General features: G+C 41.3%; 1 protein-coding gene across 3 annotated transcripts in view; it reads left to right on the forward strand.

The window, feature by feature from the left end:
* Window positions 1-22,759, forward strand: part of ctnna2 (catenin (cadherin-associated protein), alpha 2) — a 1,304,830-nt gene that overhangs the window by 101,581 nt on the left and 1,180,490 nt on the right. For all 3 annotated transcript variants that reach the window (XM_072254800.1, XM_072254802.1, XM_072254801.1), the window contains exon 2: window positions 13,735-13,842. In XM_072254800.1, the coding sequence (XP_072110901.1) occupies window positions 13,741-13,842 (102 nt within the window). In that variant the 5' untranslated portion in view covers window positions 13,735-13,740. The remainder of the gene's footprint in view (window positions 1-13,734; window positions 13,843-22,759) is intronic.

The raw sequence follows: 22,759 nt of genomic DNA on the forward strand, positions 1-22,759 counted from the left end.
ATGCTTAACATATGGATCATAAAACTCTTAAGTAGTTGAGAGGCAAAGATGCACAAAGACATGTATCATTTTTGAGCTAGAAATTGTTTATAAATAAATATGACATTCTGAAATATTTTTATGGTGTACTTGCATGGCTGAGAGACTGGTGTAGGAGGCAGGGCTTCAGATTCTTGGATAATTGGGATCTCTTCTGGGGGAAGTATGACCTGTTCAAAAAGGACAGGTTACACCTGAACCCGAAGGGGACCAATATCCTGGCGGGAAAGTTTAATAGAGCTGTTAGGGAGGGTTTAAACTAATTTGGCAGGGTGATGGGAACCGGAATGACAGAGCGGAGGAAGGGGAAAACAGAAATAAATCTAAGATAGTGAGCAGTAAAGATATCAGGAAAGACAGGCAGGTGATGGGACAAATTTGTAGCCATTGGGATGAGTTGCAGTGCAATAAAGTTGCAGTGAAATCAAAGCGAGAAGTATCAAATACTGGTCTTAAGGTGTTGTACTTAAATGCACGCGGCATAAGGAATAAAGTGGATGATCTTGTCGTACAACTACAGATTGGCAGGTATGATATTGTTGCCATCACTGAGACCTGGCTAAAGGATGCATGTCTCTGGGAGCTGAACGTCCAAGGATACACGGTGTATCGGAAGGATAGGAAGGTAGGCAGAGGGGGAGGCATGGCTTTATTGGTAAGAAATGATATTAAATCATTAGAAAGAGGTGATCTAGGATCGGAAGGTGCAGAATCTTTATGGGTTGAGCCAAGAAATAGCAGGGGTAAAAGGACCCTGATGGCAGTTATTTACAGGCCTCCAAACAGCTGCAGAGATGTGGACTACAAATTACAACTGGAAATAGAAAAGGCTTGTCAGAAGGGCAGTGTTATGATAATTGTGGGGGATTTTAACATGCGAGTGGATTGGGAAAATCAGGTCAGCACTGGATCTCAAGAGAGAGAATTTGTAGAATGTTTGCGAGATGGCTTTTTAGAACAGCTTGTTGTTGAGCCCACTAGGGGATCGGCTGTACTGGATTGGGTATTGTGTAATGAACCAGAGGTGATTAGAGAGATTGAGGTGAAGGAACCCTTAGGAGGCAGTGATCATAACATGATTGAGTTCACTGTGAAATTTGAAAAAGAGAAACCGAAATCTGATGTGTCGGTATTTCAGTGGAGTAAAGGAAATTACAGTGGCATGAGAGAGGAACTGGCCAAAGTTGACTGGAAAGGGACACTGGTGGGAAAGACAGCAGAGCAGCAGTGGCTGGAGTTTATGTGAGAAATGAGGAAGGTGCAAGACAGGTATATTCCAAAAAAGAAATTTTCAGTGGAGAAAGGATGCAACCGTGGTTGACAAGAGAAGTCAAAGCCAAAGTTAAAGCAAAGGAGAGGGCATACAAGGAAGCAAAAAATTAGTGGGAAGACAGAGGATTGGGAAGTTTTTAAAACCTTATAAAAGGAAACCAAGAAGGTCATTAAAAGGGAAAAGATTAGCTATGAAAGGAAGCTAGCAAATAATATCAAAGAGGATACTTAACGCTTTTTCAAGTATATAAAGAGTAAAAGACAGGTGAGAGTAGATATAGGACCGATAGAAAATGATGCTGGAGAAATTGTAATGGGAGATAAGGAGATGGCAGAGGAACTGAACGAGTATTTTGCATCAGTCTTCACTGAGGAAGACATCAGCAGTATACCGGACACTCAAGGGTGGCAGGGAAGAGAAGTGTGTGCAGTCACAATTACGACAGAGAAAGTACTCAGGAAGCTGAATAGTCTGAAGGTAGATAAATCTCCTGGAGCAGATGGAATGCACCCTCGTGTTCTGAAGGAAGTAGCTGTGGAGATTGCGGAGGCATTAGCGATGATCTTTCAAAAGTCGATAGATTCTGGCATGGTTCCAGAGGACTGGAAGATTGCAAATGTCACTCCGCTATTTAAGAAGGGGGCAAGGAAGCAAAACGGAAATTATAGACCTGTTAGCTTGATATCGGTGGTTGGAAAGTTGTTAGAGTCGATTGTTAAGGATGAGGTTACAGAGTACCTGGAGGCATATGACAAGATAGGCAGAACTCAGCATGGATTCCTCAAAGGAAAATCCTGCCTGACAAACCTATTACAATTTTTTGAGGGAATTACCAGTAGGCTAGGCAAGGGAGATGCCGTGGATGTTGTATATTTGGATTTTCAGAAGGCCTTTGACAAGGTGCCACACATGAGGCTACGTAACAAGATAAGAACCCATGGAATTACGGGAAAGCTACATACGTGGATAGAGCGTTGGCTGATTGGCCGGAAACAGAGAGTGGGAATAAAGGGATCCTATTCTGGTTGGCTGCTGGTTACCAGTGGTGTTCCACAGGGTCTGTGTTGGGGCCGCTTCTTTTTACATTGTACATCAACGATTTGGGTTATGGAATAGATGGCTTTGTGGCTAAGTTTCCTGACGATATGAAGATAGGTGGAGGAGCCGGTAGTACTGAAGAAACAGAGAGTCTGCAGAGACACTTGGATAGATTGGAAGAATGGGCAGGGAAGTGGCAAATGAAGTACAATGTTGGAAAGTGTATGGTTATGCACTTTGGCAGAAAAAATAAACGGGCAGACTATTATTTAAATGGGGAAAGAATTCAAAGTTCTGAGATGCAACGGGACTTGGGAGTCCTCATACAGGATACCCTTAAAGTTAACCTCCAGGTTGAGTCAGTAGTGAAGAAGGCGAATGCAATGTTGGCATTCATTTCTAGAGGAATAGAGTATAGGAGCAGGGATGTGATGTTGAGGCTCTATAAGGCGCTGGTGAGACCTCACTTGGAGTACTGTGGGCAGTTTTGGTCTCCTTATTTAAGAAAGGATGTGCTGACGTTGGAGAGGGTACAGAGAAGATTCACTAGAATGATTCCGGGAATGAGAGGGTTAACATATGAGGAACGTTTGTCCGCTCTTGGACTTATTCCTTGGAGTTTAGAAGAATGAGCGGAGGCCTCATAGAAACATTTCGAATGTTGAAAGGCATGGACAGAGTGGATGTGGCAAAGTTGTTTCCCATGATGGGGGAGTCTAGTATGAGAGGGCATGACTTAAGGATCGAAGGGCGCCCATTCAGAACAGAAATGCGAAGAAATTTTTTTAGTCAGGGGGTGGTGAATCTATGGAATTTGTTGCCACGGGCAGCAGTGGAGGCCAAGTCATTGGGTGTATTTAAGGCAGAGATTGATAGGTACAGTATCTGAGTAGCCAGGGCATCAAAGGTTATGGTGAGAAGGTGGGGGAGTGGGACTAGATGGGAGAATGGATCAGCTGATGATAAAATGGCGGAGCAGACTCGATGGGCCGAATGGCCGATTTTTGCTCTTTTGTCTTATGGTCCTATTTGCTGATTCGCCCAACAGAAGTCATGAGAATCTGGTATTGCAACCATGTATTTGTTTGCCTTTGAAGGGTCTTGATTTGAAACAGTGGCCATCTGTTTCCTTACATAGATTCTTCCTCCAGCTTTATGTATGTTACCCTTTACTTGCCTTATTCTGCATCATTACAAACAAATTATTTACTCATTTATGATGTATATTTCTCCTGGATCTTCATGACATTTTATATTTTTTTAATAGTGCAGGTAAAGTTTGGTTTTTTTGGCATTTTAGAACTTGATTACTCTGGTATCTGGCATTTCAGAGGGAGTGAGGATAAAAGAGGGATTGGGTGGTGGAACAGCTGGGCCAATAGAATGTGTGCGGTGAAGGAGGGATCACAATAAATGAATGGCTGGGCTGCCTCTTAATTAACAAGATTCAATTAAGTACCTTTGTGTGCCATAGAACAGAGCTTTTAATATCAGTAAAACTAACTAAAGATGACTAAGTTTGTCCTGGAGCTGAAAATTCCAATGCTTTGTAAAGTTAATTATACTTAAAACCCTCAATATTGTTTTGCTTTCTGACACATGAATACCCTAAGTACACTGACCTGAATACAGAATAATTACATCTTGTAGGTCTAAAGGGGCATATAATGTAGTTTAGTATATAAATATAGTACTATATGTTTCATAATGTAATGTTTTTGCTCTTTGTATCTCGGCAGGAATTTAATGATCAAATAATTAGTATGAAATACATTATATTGTTCTTGCTGTAGGCAATCCAGATGTCATGTTATAGTACACTGTAGTGTGAAAGTTAAAGAATCTCTTTACAAGAGGTGAAAATTAACTTCTTCATTTTTGTCATTTGTGACTCAGTAGTAGCATTCTAAACTTGTGAATTTACTTAATCTAACTGTTCAGTATCGAGAGTAGTGCTTCCCCTTTAGAGATGTGATCTTCTGAATCTATCTGACCTCCTCTGGTAGATCTCAAAGCTCTTGGGATATCATTTAAAGAAGAGCAGAGGAGTTCATCACAAATATTTATTTCCCGGTGGGCCAAAGGACCTGTTTCAGATGTGTGTCACTTCATGAGTTTATATTTCTGGAATGATATGCAATAACATCAATGTCATCATTATCACACATAAAATTTTGATTTACTTTGCACAATAGCTGGCTTAAAACAGTTTTTAGTGTTTGTTTCTCCATTCCTTTTTGTCAAATGAGCATCTTCATACACCAGTATTAAATTTAAATTTCCACTTTTGACAATCAATATGTATTCCTGCAGTCCATCTTCCTTACTGTACATTACAACTTTAGCTATGGAGCAATCACCAGGCTATTGAAATTTTGTCTGACATACTATAATTTGTGTCTATATATATATATATATATCTCATAAATACAAACAGTAGTCATAATATTGGCATTTGGGGAAAACAAAATTCTTAATTGCTAAATTAATTATTGGAATTGGAATTATTGAAATTATCTGAAAAATATGCTTGATGATGTGACATCTCTCTAGCAACCAACTTTAAAAGCTGTTCATCATATTATTGGTGTGACGCCAAACCAAGCTATCGGATGATTGATGCTAATTGGAGAGATAAGAGAGACAATGGAGGAACATTCAAAATGCTAGTAAGAGAGGAGAGAGGGATTAACGGAAAAGAAATACAATTCAGAATATTGACAGACCGGTTGCTTTGAACCTGAACTGTTTGAAGTTTGATGGACAGGCGATACCCCAGCAGGGGGATAAAAAGAACAGGTTCACTAAGGCACGGGACACACCACGAGATCACGAGATAACGAGACCCTGGAAGAGCGGTGTGCCCCCACAAGTTGGTGGGAGTTTGGAGGTCTGGTTTGTGGGAACTGACCATAGACTCACAGGGTGTAAAGGTACGATCGGTGGGAACCTGGTGTGTGTGTCCGCCCTTGCCTGAGTGTCGGGTTCACCGTGGAAGAATGGTCGTATCCAGAACGGAGGGGTCACAGTCGGTGACCACAGTGGGATAGAAGACATAAAAGGGTCCGCCTGAAACCAACTGTGAAGAACATCAAAGGTCTGCCTGAATCAAATTGCCTCCCCCCCCGCCCCGTCTCTCCTCAACGGCACAACAGCGATTACTGCGAACTGTACTAAGCTGAACTGAACTCTGCGTCACTTAAGATTGATCATTTTACCCCTAGACTGCGATAGAGCTTGGTTTGATACCTATTACCCTAGTTCTGTGTACGTGTGTGTATTATCATTGCTAACCTGTTGCATTCATATTCTTACGATTAGAGTACTGTGCTACTTATTTCTTTAATAAAACTTTATTAGTTCCTAGTAATCCAGACTTCAACGAGTAGTCCATTTCTGCTGGTTTGGCAACCTAGTTACGGGGTACATAACATTGACATGTTATTAATTACCATGCCTGTGAATTTTGCGATGTTAGTACACATACTCAAAGATTCATGTAAATATTATTGAACTAATTGAAATGCAGTTTCATTATTCTAGAACAATTACAGTGTTCTTGCTGCTTCTACAACATACTGCGGTAGGTTCTCAGGAAAGACTTTGTTGGAACAGATGTGTAATGCTTTTCATTTGGAGAAGTTTACAGCACCATCAAATCACTGCTTACCCCTTAGAACTGAAGTAGATGATTTTCATCTTCAGTGTGGAACCTAGCTGATTTTCCTGAAACAGTAATAAATAACAAACTTTGAGTTGTTGAGAAAGTTCATTATTGGTAGCCTGGATTGACCCTGAGGCCAGAAAGCTGTGAGTTTTTGTGACCTTCATCTGCATGAGCAGTTGAGTCTGTTCCACCATTGAACAAGGTCATAACTAGTCCTCCACCTAATCTCCAATTTCCTGCACTATCCCCGTATTTGTTTCACCTAATATTCAGAAATTTGTTGATCTCTTTTTTTTTGAAATAACAATGACAGACTCTCCACAGCCCTAGGAAATAGCAAATTTCAAAAACTCATCACCCCAAGGGAAGAAATTTGTTCTCACCTCAGTCCTAAATGCCTTATCCATTATGTTGTGATTGTGAACTTTAATTTTAAACACCTTAGCCAAGGGAAATATCCCCTATGTATCTATCCTGAACAGTACACACAAAATACTGGAGGAACTCACCAGATCAGGCAGCATCTATTGAGATAAATAAATAGTTGGATTTTGGGCTGAGACTTTAAAGTTAGATTGGGGAGTGTTACCAGTGTTGGCTTGGAACGTGGACTGTTCCACATAGATGCTGGAAGGCAGGCTTAGCTGGAGCTCGTGCAGGTACTCACAGCTGCACCTTTGGTTTGAAGAAAGTTTGAGGAACCAAAAGAGATGGAGGAGGGTGAGGGCAGGGGTGGAGGGAACAGATTAGGTCTTTTAGTGGAGACCCTTAAGGCCTTTCTGATTTGGGGTGGAAGTGTGTAGGGTCTGGATGGTCATAGTGAAAATAAGACAGTCAGGGCTGAGAACTGGAAGTTGAAATAATGGAGACCAAGTGAAATGCCACAGATTTAGATGGGAAGGGACTGAATCAAAGGCAAAATGTTGTCGAGGGATGCAGGCACGAGTTCAGTGTGCCTAGGTTGAGATCTGTGGACCTTGGGTGGGAGGTAAAAATCGGCAGTTACAGTCCCGGGAAAATATGAGGTTGGAAGCTGCTGATGAAAGTTCGCCAGAGGTGCAGAAATCAGTAATAGTGCAGGAAACAATGGCCTGACGCTTCTCAATGGGTTGAGAATTCACTTCACATTCTTCTAAACTCCAGACAATAGCTGCTAGGTCTCCTTGTATGGCAACATGGTGATTCTTTCTTGCATTCTCTCTGAGGTAGGTATATCATTTTTCAGATTAGGAGTCCAAAGCTAAACAATCTTTCAGCTCCAGTGTCACCAAAGTCCTCTGTAACTACATTAAGGCATCTTTACTTCTATACATAAATTGTCTTGTAGCAAAAGCCAAAATAGCTTTTGCCTTCCCAATTGTTTACTGTACCAGCACTTTAACTTTCAGTAATTTGTGGATGAGGATATCTATGCCGCTTTTCATATATTAAAGATGTTTAATCTCCTCTTTGCTTCTGTGTTAAGCAATTTTCAATCCATAACTAATAAATTGCTTCCCATTCCATGTGCTCTTATCAACCTCTGTATGGCAAATTATTGAAGGGCTTCTGGAAATCTAAGTGTACCACAAGCACTATTTCACCAATATTAACCTTACCAGCACATTCTTTAACAAAAACTGGCCAGGCACATGTTTTGGGCTGTATTTGATTTCACAGAACATCACAGATTTCAGTGAGGACAAACAATGCTGTTTGAGTTTTTGCTGATTAAGTAGAATGGATGATCAAGCCTAATTGTTCTCTAATCAGGGGTCCCAATGTTTTTTGCACTGCGGACCGGTTTAACATTGACAATATTCTTGCGGACCAGCCAACCGGCGGGAATGGTGGTTAGGGTTGCCAACAGACAAGAGTAGCAGTCTAGTACATTGTGTTTACCCCGAGAAAGACTACCATGACCATGAAGCCTTGCGCGGGCACCTATGTGCGCATGCGTGTACGTGCCGATTTTTTTCTTCCTACAAATCGTTTTTGACGATTCTGTTCGGGGGGTGAGGTTGTTAATCACGACCGGAATATAGGTGATAAGTGGCTAATACACTCAATTTTGTTTCTGAAAGGGTTTATCTAATAAATTTAAAATTACAAAAATACACAGCACATATTTTCCTCGCATGAATATAGTGATAAGTCAATTATCAGGGGAGGACAGGGGAGCTTGAAGTAAGTTTTGAACGAATTTCCAGCAGAAGTGGTAGAAGAAGGTTCGATATCATTTAAAGAAAAATTGGATAGGTATATGGACAGGAAAGGAATGGAGGGTTATGGGCTGGACAGAGTGGATGTGGAGAGGATATTTCTTATAGTGGGTGATTCTAGGACTAGAGGGCACAGCCTCAGAGTAGAAGGATATCCCTTTTCAACAGAGATGAGGAGGAATTTCTTTAGCTAGAGGGAGGTGAATCTGTGGAATTCATTACCACAGGTGGCAGTAGAGGCCAAGTCATTGGATATATTTAAACCAGAGTTTGATAGTTTTTTCATAGTAAGGGCATTAAGTTATAGAGAAAAGTCAGGAGAATGGGATTGAGGCATAGCCATGATGGAATGGTGGAGCAGACTTGATGGGCTGAGTGGTTTAATTTTGCTCCTATGTTTTATATTTTATGGTCTCATTTTCATACTGAACAGATTTTCTTATAATTCCACTTACCTTCAGCAAAGGGGAATGCTTGAATCCAAGGTGTATGGGATACATTGAAAATTCCTTGACTCAGTCCTGATCTAGTCCTTTAGGGACTCATGGAGAGCTGAGGAAAATTATTTTCCCGCCAGAGAGTAGTAATCACCTGGAGCTCATTACTGAAGGGAGCTTTGTTCCATTTATAAGTCCATGAATGTGTATTTGACTAAGTATGACTTCAGGACTTTTGACGTAAAGCTGAAAAGAGTTATTAGGCTGGTTTCCACCCTTTTGGACAGTGGCAGACATGATGGGAAAAATAACATGCTTTGAATAATTCTATTCCATTCACAATCTTCAACTCTTTTTTTACTGAACTCAAGTTATCATTAAGGCAAAACATGGAGCAGCAAGAAACAACAGATGTGAAGCAATTTCTATGCAAGTCGTTGTTTGGAACAGTGACTGTCCATTGATATCACTTTTTGTATCCAAAAGAATACCAAAGCTGAAGATGACTCTGAGACCCAGACTAACATAACTATCTGATCCCTGTTGCATTTCATGCTCTTTATCAGTCAAGGAATATCCTAACAAAGTGCAATAATCTTCTTAAGAATATATCTACAATTAAGAAAGTGGCTGGTGAATTAAATATATTTATATACAAGCTGTGATGATGGGGTTACTCCCAGCTTCAAGGACATCTCCAAAAGATGATGCCTTAGAAAGGCAACATCTATCATTAAAGACCGCCACCACCCAGGGCATGCCCTTTTCTCATTACTACCATCAATGAGGAGGTACAGGAACCTGCAGATGCCTACTTAATGTTTTAGGAACAGCTTCATCCCCTCCGCCATTAAATTTTTGAACAGCCCATGAAAACATGAATACATTTGCACTGTTTTTGTTTTTTTTGTACTTACTATTTTTATGTATTATTGTACTTTATAATATATTTAATGTATTGCTATGTACTGCTACCACAAAACAAGAAATTGCACATTATATGTCAATGATAGTGTGTATATATATATATATATATATACTTGCAATAGAGCTTGTGGATTCAGGATAGGACTGTATAGTCATCAAAGATCTCACCATTAAATGGAGTTGACATCATCATCTGATTTTGATGGACGACCGAAGAAGAAGATATATATGATTCTGATTCTGAAGCATCCTATCGGGATACGACGTGGCTTGGTATGGTAACTGTCTGTGATCACAAGAAACTGCAGAGAGCAGTTCAGCACATCACAGAAATCAGCCTCCCCTACATGGATTCTGTCTATATTTTTTGCTGCCTCAGTAAAGAGCCAGCCTAATCAAAGACCTCACACACCCTGAACATTCAGGTCAAGATGGTGTCGGCGAACAACGATTCCTCGGGTGACATTTATAGTCAAACATTTTAGTTTTTTACGTCCTCTATTTATTCTTTAGATCTTAATTTTGTTTTTGAAACTGTTGGAGCCTGTGACTTAGTCTGTAGTTCAATCGAATGAGAGAGCGCTCTGCTGTCCCTGAGAAATCTTCAGGAGAGAAATATGAGCATGAACTACCACGAGAAGAAGCTCAAAGACAAAATGAAGGGGCACGATGGACTACATTTCTTGCCGATTAAATTATCAAGGAAGATTGAAGCATTGAGGTAAATGCAGAGGAGAGCGAGCAGTGTCGCTGGTTCAAGTTGCTGCCTCGGAGAGGTGTTTGAGTTGCTGCCTTTGGAGGGCCCGCTAATTCGAGTTGCTTGTGTTGGAGGGACTGCTGAGTCCCGATGCTCTTGGAGAGGTTACTAAAATTCTCTCTGAACTGTATTTCATATTGGCCTCTTTCAGTTCTATATATTTTTTTCATGTTCTTGCCCATTCTTTCTTGTTGCCTGAGAGTTTGGGGTTTGATGTTTTTACTTTTTCTCCACGTGGATGATCTGTTAGTTCTTGTGGAAGAGAGGGGTTGGGGAGGTTTGGGGTTTGAGTGTTTTTGTTTCTCTTTCTTTTCATGGGAGGGGATTGATGTCTTTCTTTCAACTTCCTCTGTGGTTTTCGGTATTTTATGGCTATCTGGAGAAAGCAAATCGCAAAGTTGTATTCTGCATACATACTTTGATAATCAAGTGAACCTTTGAACAGTCTCTCTTTTCCATTCTTCCATCAGGCAGGAGATACAAAAGACTGAGAGCATATATCGCCAGACCCAAGCAGAATTTCTACCCTGCAGTTTTAGGACAATTAAATGGTTCAGTCGGATGATAAGGTGGACTTTTGACCTTTTGTCACATGGCAGCGTAGTAGCTAGCATAATGCTTTGCAGCATCAGCAATCAAGATTTAATTCCTGCCACTCTATAAGGAGTTTGTATGTGCTCACTGTAACTGTGTGGGTTTCCTCCAGGTGCTTTAGTTTCCTCCCACATTCCAAAAACATATAGGTTAGGGTTAGTAAGTTGTGGGCATGCTGCTTTGGCACGGGAAGCATGGCGATACTTGTGGGCTGCCTCCAACCCATATTCAGACTGGGTTGTTCATTCACACAAATTACACTTTTCTCTGCATGTTTCGATGTACATGTGACAAAAAAGCTAATATTTAATCTTATTTTCTACCATCTACTGTACCTAGTAATGATCTTGCACCTTATTGTCTTTCTGCTCTGTGAATTCCCTTTATTACACTTTGTTTTGTATTTTGTTATTGTTTTTACCTTGTATTACCTCAATGTACTGTGTAATGATTTGATCTGTATGCAAGGCAAGCTTTTCACTGGACCTTAGTACATGTGATAATAATACACCAATTCTAATTCATTTTTGGCATTGTATAAATAGTGAAGGGAACAAAATATTAGCTATACAAAATGAATCAAGGTCTGGAATCAATCTAATACAAGGTTTCATAATAGAGTGCAAAACATAGTGGATTAAGGTAAAAATTAATCCACTGGGGTGGAAATGAGCATGAAAAAAATGAGAAAACTGAAAATGTATTGCTTAAGATTTCCATAGTCCTCTTGATTACAAAGTATTTTTTTGACTGAAACATTGAAAATTATTCTCAATTATTCTGTAAGTTAGTCAGAAATAAAGTATCCATATGTAGATTTGACAAATTGCTATCAAATGTGGAATAATTACTTGAATTATTTGAATGACACTGGAGAGAAAATTCAGTAATCTGAGCAGCAAAGGGACTTGGGAGACCTTGTACAGGATTCCCTAAAGGTTACTTTGCAGGTTATGTCGATGGTGAGGAAGGCAAATGCGAAGTTAGCATTCATCTCAAGAGAACTAGAATATAAATAAAAGGATGTAATTTTGAGGCTTTATAAAGCGCTGGTGAGGCCTCATTTAAGCAGATTTGGGCTCCTTATCTGAGGTTCACAAAAATGATTCCAGGATTGAAACGCTTGTCATATGAATGAAAGGTGACTTCATAGAAGCCTATTAAATGTTGAAAGGCCTTGATAGAATGGATGTAGAGAGAATGCTTCTTATGGTTGGGGAGTTTAACACCAAGGACACAGCCTCGGAAAAGAGGACATCCTTTTAGAAAAGAGGTGAGGAGGAATTTTTTTAGCCAAAGAGTGGTGACTCTGTGGAATTTGTTGCCACATGCAGCTGTGGAGAGTCAGCAGATGAGGGGATATGGGGAGAAGGCAGGATATTGGGGCCGAGAGGGAAATGGAACAGCCATGATGAAATGGAGGAGCAGAAGCGATGGGCCAAATGGCCTGATTCTGCTCCTATATCAGATGAACATAGATTGATATAAGTGGTGACATGGGACAAAAAACAAAGGCAATATTTTTTATTTCAGGGAATTGAAACATTTTAGCTTTGCTTAAAATTGTATATTCCTACGGAGAGATGGCGCTAAGTTAGACACAGTAAGTTGTTTCAGTGGGAGCGGAAAAGTTCCACAGAAACAGAAATAAAGTAAATAAACTTTTGTCTCCCAAAGTACATTCAGTGGTCATTGAGGAAAGGTTAATACCTAGATGCCACGTGCTTTTGTGAGGGAACTGTAAAGCTAAATTAAAAGAACTTTTTTTTAAGTTTCAGTATTCCATTGATCGGGTTTGTTTAACCTTCCACTGAATTTGAAGGACTTTGCAAATACATTTGTTGGTGGTATATCTTGAATGCTTCATGCGTACTGTAGGTAGGCCAGCACTCACAACTACAACAAAAAATTCCAATAATTCTTCTGCTCAGGATGTCTTCTAGCTGCAGTCTCTGATGCGGTTGTGGCCCAGAAGCTGATGTTTTTTAACTTTCGTAGGAATGGATTTGGGGCCAGAGAGAGGGGTTAGGGTCAGGTTGGGGCTCAGAGACAGGGATGTTGAGGAGTGGGTGGTCAGGCTGGACCTCCGTTACAAACTCTCTGTGTGTGTAGGACAACGATAGAGATGCCCCCTTGTCACCAACTGATAGTCTGCTTACAGCAGTTGTGTTAATAGCAAATTTGTAGATAAATGTCAACTTATAGCCAGGAAGCTCACCACACTTCTTTCTTCCTCAGGGGGTTAAGGATGTTTGGCAAGTTCCCTTGACACTCACCGATTTTTTTTTTTTTTTTTTTTTTGTACTGTACCATGGCATAGTATGGTAGCTGTTTTTCTCATGGCTGCATGGTAGAAAGTTGTGTGCACACCTCAGCACATCATGAAAACCAGCCTCCTTTCCATGCTCTCTGTTCACAATTCTCACTGCCTCAGTAAAGCAGCCAGGATAGTCAAAGACCTCACTCACTCCAGACGTTCTTCTCCCTTCCCTTTGAGCAAAAGATACAGCAGGTACCACCAGGCTCAAGGACAGCATTTATCCTGGACAATAGATACACTTCTGACCTCACAATCTACCTTGTTGTGATCTTGCATTTATGTCCACCAACACTACACCTTCTCTGTAACTGTAACACTTTATTCTGAACTCTTATTGCTTTCCCTTGTATTACCTGAAAGTGTAACTTAACAATATTTGGTTTTAATTATTAAATATAATATTACAGATTTGTTTGGTAAATAACTTATAAAGCTAAGCTTTCCTGCTTTTGTCTATAAAATGTCAATTTTCTTTTTTCAGTAAACCATGACAACTGCAACCTCACCTATTCTGCTAAAATGGGATCCTAAAAGTTTGGAAATAAGGACTGTGACGGTTGAACAGTTACTAGAGCCACTGGTCACTCAGGTAAGTAATTCAGAATTGATTTCAGTAACAGCTTTCCTGATGCAACATTCAAATGACTACCACTTATAAAAGAAAAAAAGCTTGCACATTTATCTGTTTTTTTTATGTTCCACTGATAAACAAAGTTAACAGTCTGGCCCAATGGTACAGTATTCTATGTTAATTGGAAAGATGGAGATTAAGAAGATATTTAAAGTTAAATTCTGTTGTAAAAATGTGGTCTCTTAGTAAAACTTCAAAGATGTGAGTCCCATGGACACTAGTGAAATAATCTTTAATTCTTTCTCAGTCTATTTTGGTAATTTTTTCCTGAGATAGAGCTCAGAACAGAATTCTGTTTTGGGTTCTGGAGTTGAGGATGTGAATAACCTGACTTGTACATGTAGCTGATGTTGTCTTCTGAGTCCGGGACCCACTACAATTTGCCTGTTGCCACAATAGGTCTATGACAGATACAATCTCATTGGCTCTTCAAATGGCCTTAGACCACCTGCATAATGCAAACACCTGTCAGGACGCTGTTCGTTGACTATAGCTTAGCGTTTAACACCATCATTCCCACCCTCCTGATCGATGATCTATAGAATCTGTATCTCCTTCTGCAATTAGATACATGACTTCCTAACCGGAAGACCACAATCTCTGTGGATTGGTAATAATATCTCCTCCTCATAGACAATCAAGTCAAGTCAAGTTTATTGTCATTTCGACCATAAGCTTCTGGTACAGTACACAGTAAAAATGAAACAACGTTCCTTCAGGATCCTGGTGCGACATGAAACAACACAAAACTACACTAGACTATGTAAAACAACATAAAAACTGCACTAGACTACAGACCTGCACAGGACTACATAAAGTGCACAAAACAGTGCAGGGCAGTACAATAATTAATAAACAAGACAATAGGCACAGTAGAGGACAAATTACAATATAATACTAAATGATGTAGACGTCAGTCTAGACTCTGAGTATTGAGGAGTCTGATGGCTTGGAAGAAGAAACTTGCACAGTCTGGTTGTGAGAGCCCGAATGCTTCGGTACCTTTTGGCAGGTGGCAGGAGGGAGAAGAGTTTGTGTGAGGGGTGCATGGGGTCCTTCACAATACTGTTAGCTTTGCGGGTGCAGCGTGTCGTGTAAATGTTTGTAATAGTGGGAAGAGAGACCCTGATGATCTTCTCAGCTGACCTCACTATCCACTGCAGGGTCTTGCGATCTGAGACAATGCAATTCCCTGACCAAGCAGTGATACAGCTGCTCAGGATGCTTTGATACATCCTCTGTAGAATGTGTTGAGGATGGGAGGTGGGAGATGGACTTTTCTCAGCCTTCGCAGGAAGTAGAGATGCTGCTGGGCTTTCTTGGCTATGGAGCTGGTGTTGAGGTCCAGGTGAGATTCTCCGCCAAGTGAACACCAAGAAATTTGATGCTCTTAACAATCTCAACGGAGGAGCCATCAATGCTCAGCGGAGAGTGGTTGCTCCGTGCTCTCCTGAAGTCAACAACCATCTCTTTTGTTTTGTTTACATTCAGAGACAGGTTGTTGGCTCTGCACCAGTCTGTTAGCCGCTGCACCTCCTCCCTGTATGCTGACTCGTTATTCTTGCTGATGAGACCCCCCACGGTCGTGTCATTGGCAAACTTGATAACTTGATAATGTGATTCGAGCTCTGTATTACTGCACAGTCGTGGATCAGCAGAGTGAACAGCAGTGGCCTGATCACACAGCCCTGGGGGGCCCCCATGCTCAGTGTAATGGTGTTGGAGGTGCTGCTCTTGATCCGGACTGACTGTGGTCTCCCAGTCAGGAAGTCAAGGATCCAGTTGCAGAGGGAGGTGTTCAGGCCCAGCAGTTTCAGCGTTCCAATCAGGTGCTGAGGAATGATTGTGTTGAATGCTGAACTGAAGTCTATGAACAGCATTCAAACGTATGTGTCTTTTTTTTGTCCAGGTGGGTGAGGGCCAGGTGGAGGGTGGTGGCGATGGTGTCGTCTATTGAACGGTTGGGACAATATGCGAATTGCAGGGGATCCAGTGAAGGGGGGGCAGCAGGGTCTTTGTGTGCCTCATGATGAGCCTCTCGAAACACTAACAGCTCAGGGATGTGTAGTTAGTCCACTGCTTTACTCTCTCTATATCCATGATTATGTGGCTAGGTTTTGCTCAAATGCCATCTATAAATTTGCTGATGATACAACCATTGATGGCAGAATCTCAGATGGAGACGAGAAAATATACAGAAGCAAGCAAGGTATACCAGCTAGTTGAGTGGTGTTGCGGCAACAACCATGCACTCACCTTCAGTAAGATCAAAGAGCTGACTGTGGACTTTAGAAAGGGGAGGATGAAGGAACATAATCGAATCCTCATAGAGGGATCACAAGTGGAAAGAGTGAGCATTTTCAAGTTTCTGAGTGTCAAGATCTCAGAGGATCTAAATTGTTTCTAACATATGCTGACTTTGTCCGATGATTTCTCCGCTTTCCAAATGTGCTGTCATCACATCTTTGATAACTGACTGTAGCATTTTCCCCACCACCGACGTCAGGCTTACCGGTCTATAATTCCCCGGTTTCTCTCTCCCTTCTTTTTTAAAAAGCGGGGTTACATTAGCCACCCTCCAATCCTCAGGATCTAATCCGGAATCTAAAGTATTTTGAAAAATTATCACTAATGCATCCACTATTTCTTGGGTTACCTCCTTAAGCACTCTGGGATGCAGACCATCTGGCCCTGGGGATTTATCTGCCTTTAATCCGTTCAATTTACCTAACACCACTTCCCTACTAACTTGTATTTTCCTCAGTTCCTCCATCTCACTAGACCCTCGGTCCCCTACTATTTCCGGAAGATTAATTATGTCCTCCTTAGTGAAGACAGAACCAACGTAGTTAATCAATTGGTCTGCCATGTCCTTGTTCCCCATGATAAATTCACCTGCTTCTGACTGTAAGGGACCTACATTTGTCTTAACCAATCTTTTTCTTTTCACGTATCTATAAAAGCTTTTACAATCAGTTTTTATGTTCCCTGCCAGCTTTCTCTCATAATCTTTTTTCCCTTTCCTAATTAAGCCCTTTGTCCTCCTCTGCTGGACACTGAATTTCTCCCAGTCCTCAGGTGTGCTGCTTTTTCTGGCTAATTTATATGTTTCTTCTTTGGAATTGGTACTATCCCTAATTTCCCTTGTCAGCCACGGGTGCACTACCTTCCCTGCTTTATTCTTTTGCCAAACTGGGATGAACAATTGTTGTAGTTCATCCATGCGATCTTTAAATGCTTGCCATTGCATATCCACCGTCAACCCTTTAAGTATCATTTGCCAGTCTATCATAGCTAATTCACATCTCATACCTTCAAAGTTACCCTTCTTTAAGTTCAGAACCTTTGTTACTGAATTAACTATATCACTCTCCATCTTAATGAAGAATTCCACTATATTATGGTCACTCTTACCCAAGGGGCCTCGTACGACAAGATTGCTGATTAACCCTTCCTCATTGCTCAATACCCAGTCTAGAATGGCCTGCTCTCTAGTTGGTTCCTCGACATGTTGGTTCAGAAAACTATCCGGCATACATTCCAAGAAATCCTCTTCCTCAGCACCCTTACCAATTTGGTTCACCCAATCTATATGTAGATTGAAGTCACCCATTATAACTGCTGTTCCTTTATTGCACGCATTTCTAATTTCCTGTTTAATGCCATCCCCAACCTCACCACTACTGTTAGGTGGCCTGTACACAACTCCCACCAGCGTTTTCTGCCCCTTAGTGTTATGTAGCTCTACCCATATCGATTCCACATCCTCCCGGCTAATGTCCTTCCTTTCTATTGCGTTAATCTCCTTTCTAACCAGCAATGCCACCCCACCTCCTTTTCTTTCATGTCTATCCCTCCTGAATATTGAATATCCCTGAATGTTAGGCTCCCATCCTTGGTCACCCTGGAGCCATGTCTCTGTGATCCCAACTATATCATATTCGTTGATAACTTTCTGCACGTTCAATTCATCCACCTTGTTACGAATGCTCCTTGCATTGACACACAAAGCCTTCAGGCTTGCTCTTACAACACTCTTAGCCCTTATGCAATTATGTTGAAAAGTGGCCCTTTTCGATTTTTGCCCTGGATTTGCCGGCCTGCCACTTTTACTTTTCACCTGACTACTTTTTGCTTCTACCCTCATTTTACACTCCTCTGTCTCTCTGCACTTGTTCCCATCCCCCTGCCACATTAGTTTAAATCCTCCTGAACAACAGTAGCAGATGCTCCCCCTAGGACATTGGTTCCAGTCCAGCCCAGGTGCAGACCGTCCTGCTTGTACCGGTCCCACCTCCTCCAGAACTGGTTCCAATGCCCCAGAAATTTGAATCCCTCCCACTTGCACCATTTTTCAAGTGATGTATTCATCTGAAATATCCTCCTATTTCTACTCTGACTATCACGTGGCACTGGTAGTAATCCAGAGATTATTACCTTTGTGGTCCTACTTGTTAGTTTCTCTCCTAACTCCCTAAATTCACCTTGTAGGACCTTATATTCATCTTATATATTTGTGATTGATTAACATTTTTTCTATATTATCATTTTTCTATTTCATCTACATTAGTATTGTACTGCTGCCACTAAGTTAACAAATTTCATGACACATACTGGTGATATTAAATCTGATTCTGATTCTGAAGTTCAAGATAAATTTAAAGTATGTATGTGTCACCTTATACTGCCCTGAGAACCCATGGCAGGCATTGACACTACAACGAAGAAATACAATAGAATCAATGAAAAACTACACACAAAGAATGATGAACAACAGATGTGCAAAAGAAATCATGCTGTGCTAATACAAATAATTAGTTAAATATTGATTTATTGATTATTGAGAATGAGTTTATAGTCCTTGAAAGTGAGTCCATACATTGTGGAATCAGTTCAGTGTGAGGTGAGTGAAGTTATCCACAGAGGTTCAGGAGCCTGATTTTCCATTTTAGGGTGGCGTTTGTGAAATACAATGTTCGCAGCAAACTACTTCATTACTCAAATGATCACTGCAATCAGTTGTTCGTAACTTCCCTTTTGGAGCTGAGCTATTGAAACAGCTCTATGACCTGGCATTTTTGTGGTGTGGACTGAAGTGTTGAAGGTGCAGGATGATTGTGGCATGGCGTGTACAAGCCAAAATGAGGCAGTGGGGCTTGATCTGAGAGCTGAGTGTGAGCCAAAGTATGCCATTGCTGGAGCGGACCTGGAGGCAATTGAAGTAGAACTGAGGCAAAGCAGAGTCGAGGTGGCAGGCCTGGAACCAAAAGTGAGGAATGACCCACTGTTTGGCTGATTTAAGTGCCAGACCAGAATGGAAAGGCCGGGTGGCAGGGCCCAGGCCCAAGAGCATTTCGAAGTGGCAGGGCCCAGATCCGAGAGCAAGGAATGACCTGAGGTTTGGCCAGCTTAAGCACTGGGCAAGATTAAAAATGCCAGGGTGTTGGGGCTGGAGGCGAGGGTTTGGCCGGTGTTCAGCTTGCTGCTTGTTGAGGTTTATGCGTCTTTGTTCTGAACTGAGTTTGTGGCCTGTAACTTAACGGGCCCTTGGATCGGCTGTGACTGGTTTTGTGGCTCTGGACTCACTTTTCTGAAGTTTAGTTCTTAATGTTTTTTGCTTGCTTTTATCGTTTGCACAAATTGTTTTTTTTCTGCATGTCGGGTGTTTGATGGTTTTCTTTTTTTTTAAAATACGTTCTATTGGATTTCTTTATTTTGTGGCTGTGTGTAAGGAGACAAATCTGAAGCTTGAAAATAGTTTACATACTTTGATAATAAGTATTTTGAACTTTGAACTTTGGTTGTCGGATATGAGCTGTTCTTGAATCAGGTCATGTGGGACCTAAGGCTCCTGTGCCTCCTTCCTAATGGCAGTGGTGAGAAGAGAGAATGCCTTGGATGGTGGGGGTCCTTGCTGATGGATGCTGCTTTCTTGTGGCAGTGTTCCTTGTAGATAAGCTCAATTGTGGAAAAGACTTTTCCTATGACGGACTGCCCAGTATCCACCACTTTTAGTTGACTTCTCCATTCTCGGGCAATGTTCTGGTAGAGGACATGGACAGAGTTTGTTTACCCCTCTAGTAAATTTGAAGGATTTTGGTGGTTTCTCTTGTGTACTTGATGCTGACTGCAGTAGGCCAGGTCTCAGAACCATGTTGGAAGATAAGTATTTGAGTTCCTGATGCTCTTTCCTTGATCAGCAAACATCTGTGTTGGTCCATTGCAGGCTGTTGTGAATTTCATTATCAGTGTCAGCCTTGATGAGAGGTGAATACACAAAGTGAAATGGTTCGTGCTTTGTGAACATTTTTTGTTGGAGGACAGTCGAGGCATTTTGATAGACAAACTTTGTTCTGCGGATATTCAGTGTAAGGCCCATTCACAATTTGACTGTTGCTTGTGCAACTCTCGCTTATAGGGGGTGATAACGCCCCCCCCCCACCTGGCCAAACTTAAGAAATCTTGTTTGGGTGGATGCTGCGCGATGTGTCCCCTGTTACAAATCAGTACCCTGAAATAACAAACAGTACACAATATGCGATTAAACGATTAAGCTTTATAACTCTTTATTTTGACTATATGGTTAGTAGAGAAACGAAATTTAAAAAAGGGCCCAATCTTATTAAACAGTCCGTGCACAAAGTTGGAGCTCACTCATAGGCTGATTGGTCCCCATCGACCTCCTCCGATCGTCGCTGTCCTTCGGACCCTCGCTCCAAGTCCACCCCCCTCCGGCAGTCTACCAAATCTCTCCATTCGAGTCTTCTCTCTTCACCTCTCTCTCTGTGGCAAAAGCCTGCAAAATCAACTGCTTCCAAATTCACAAGACAGGGCAACAAAATTCTGATTGGCTAACATGCATCCCACAATCCTGTTATCTCCAGCTATAACCCAAACATTGCTGCTACAGAGAAACCGTTACTTCAGCAGTGAACATTACAAAGAAGCCATTATATTAGCAGTGAAACCTTTGAGCGCGTTACATTTGGAACTTGGGAAATGAAAGTACATAAATGCAATCCTGTTCTTGATCACAGTAAAACTCCATTAATCCATTATCTATTGTGCAGAAAACAGGATGGTTCAGCATCTGATTCACTGAGTGCAAATCCCTGCACTCCATTAACACTCCAAGGTTCTGGTTCCCTTACTCCCTTTGACATGATATGGCCCTGATTTCTGCATTCCATTTAAAAGGAGATGTATTGTTGGAATATGCAGGTAGGAACAAATGAGGTGCTTATGGAGTATAAGGAATGAAAGAAAACACTTAAGAAAGAAATCAGGAGAGCTAATAGAAGGCCTCAGTTACCAGGCTTGCTTTGACATTCCATTCTCATGTTCCCATTGACACAGGGGAATGGTCCCATGCTCTGTGGCCCATATTCTCATGCATCTATTAAATGACATCAGGCCCCCAGCTTCTGCATTCTCATGTCTCTGAGGCTTCTTCAAAGTTCAGACACTGTAGATACTGGAATCTGGAGTAAAAGTAAAAAGATGCTGGAAGGTATCAGTGGTCCAGGCAACAACTGTGGAGTGAAATGAACTGTTATGACTAAGGTTGTAGGCATTTCAAATGGATTGGTGTGGACTAAATGGGCCAAGGACTTGTTTCTGGGCTGTACCTTTCTATTACTCCATGATTCTAATTGATAATCGAGGAGGGAAAGTGGAAATAGTGACTGGCAAGTAGCAAAGGACTGAAGATGATGAAATTTGATGGAGAAGAATACGGAGCATGGAATGAAGTGAGGGTGATGGAGAGGGGAACCCATGGGAGGCAGTCCATCTGCCATGGCTGTCTTGAGCTGCTGGTTGCTGGCCATCTTAATTCTCCTCTCTATTCCCATACTGCCATATCTGTCTTTGGCCTCTTTAACTGCCAGGGCAAGGCTAAACATAAGCTAGAGGAAATGCACCTCATATTCCTCTTGAGTAGTCTACAACTTGACAGCGTGAAAACTGAATTCTCCAATTTCAGGTAAGTTGCTCCCACTTAGTCCCTTCTCTCTCTCTCTCCTAATTCTACCTTCACCTCCTTCAGTCATCATCACCCTATTTATTTCCCTCTTCCACCCATTCCATCTGCTGAACACCCACACACTCCTCCTATGGATTGCGCAGAACAGGGTGCAGATAAGATTCAGCATGAATGTTTTATTTATGAGAGACTTGGGATTGGCTGCGTTTATTTCCTTGGAGCAGAAGATTGTTGGGAGTGGGATGGGGAAACCTGATAAAGACTAAATTACATAGTATTGAAAGTGTAGATGGTAAGAAACTTTTCTCCATGACAGATGTGTAATAAGACTGGAAGCACATGTGGTTATGTAAGAAATAAACAGTTGATGTGACATACTAAATTCCTATAGCATCTTGTGCGTGTTGATAAAACTGGAACGTATGGGTTTAATATGAAGACAAAGAGGTTTAGAGAGGATGTGAGGAAGTACTTATTCACCTGTGCATGGTTGCAGTCTGGAACACACTGCCCAAGAAGATGGTGGTTGCAGGTTCCTAACAGTATTTAAAAAGCATCTGGACAAACACTAATAGCCTCTGTATAATAGGCTAAATGATGGTAAATGGTATCTGTACAGATAGGTACTTGATGATCAGCATAGGTATAATGGGCAGAAGGGTATTTTAGTGCTCTATGATCATGATGAGATGCTAACTTAGTGAATCTATAGTATAAGGCCACAAACATGCTGAACAGCAAGTACAGCATGCAATAGATCAAATTAAGTGATTTCATAGAACATCACATTGAAGCTCCATGGTCTTTCTACATTCAGTGATGAATGGTAGCGAACAGTTAAACAGCTGGCAGGAACAGTTGACTGATAAAATATTCCCATATCTAGTCAGA

Source organism: Mobula birostris, chromosome 4 (genome assembly GCF_030028105.1).
Source record: "Mobula birostris isolate sMobBir1 chromosome 4, sMobBir1.hap1, whole genome shotgun sequence".
In the NCBI taxonomy this organism is placed as follows: Eukaryota; Metazoa; Chordata; class Chondrichthyes; order Myliobatiformes; family Myliobatidae; genus Mobula; species Mobula birostris.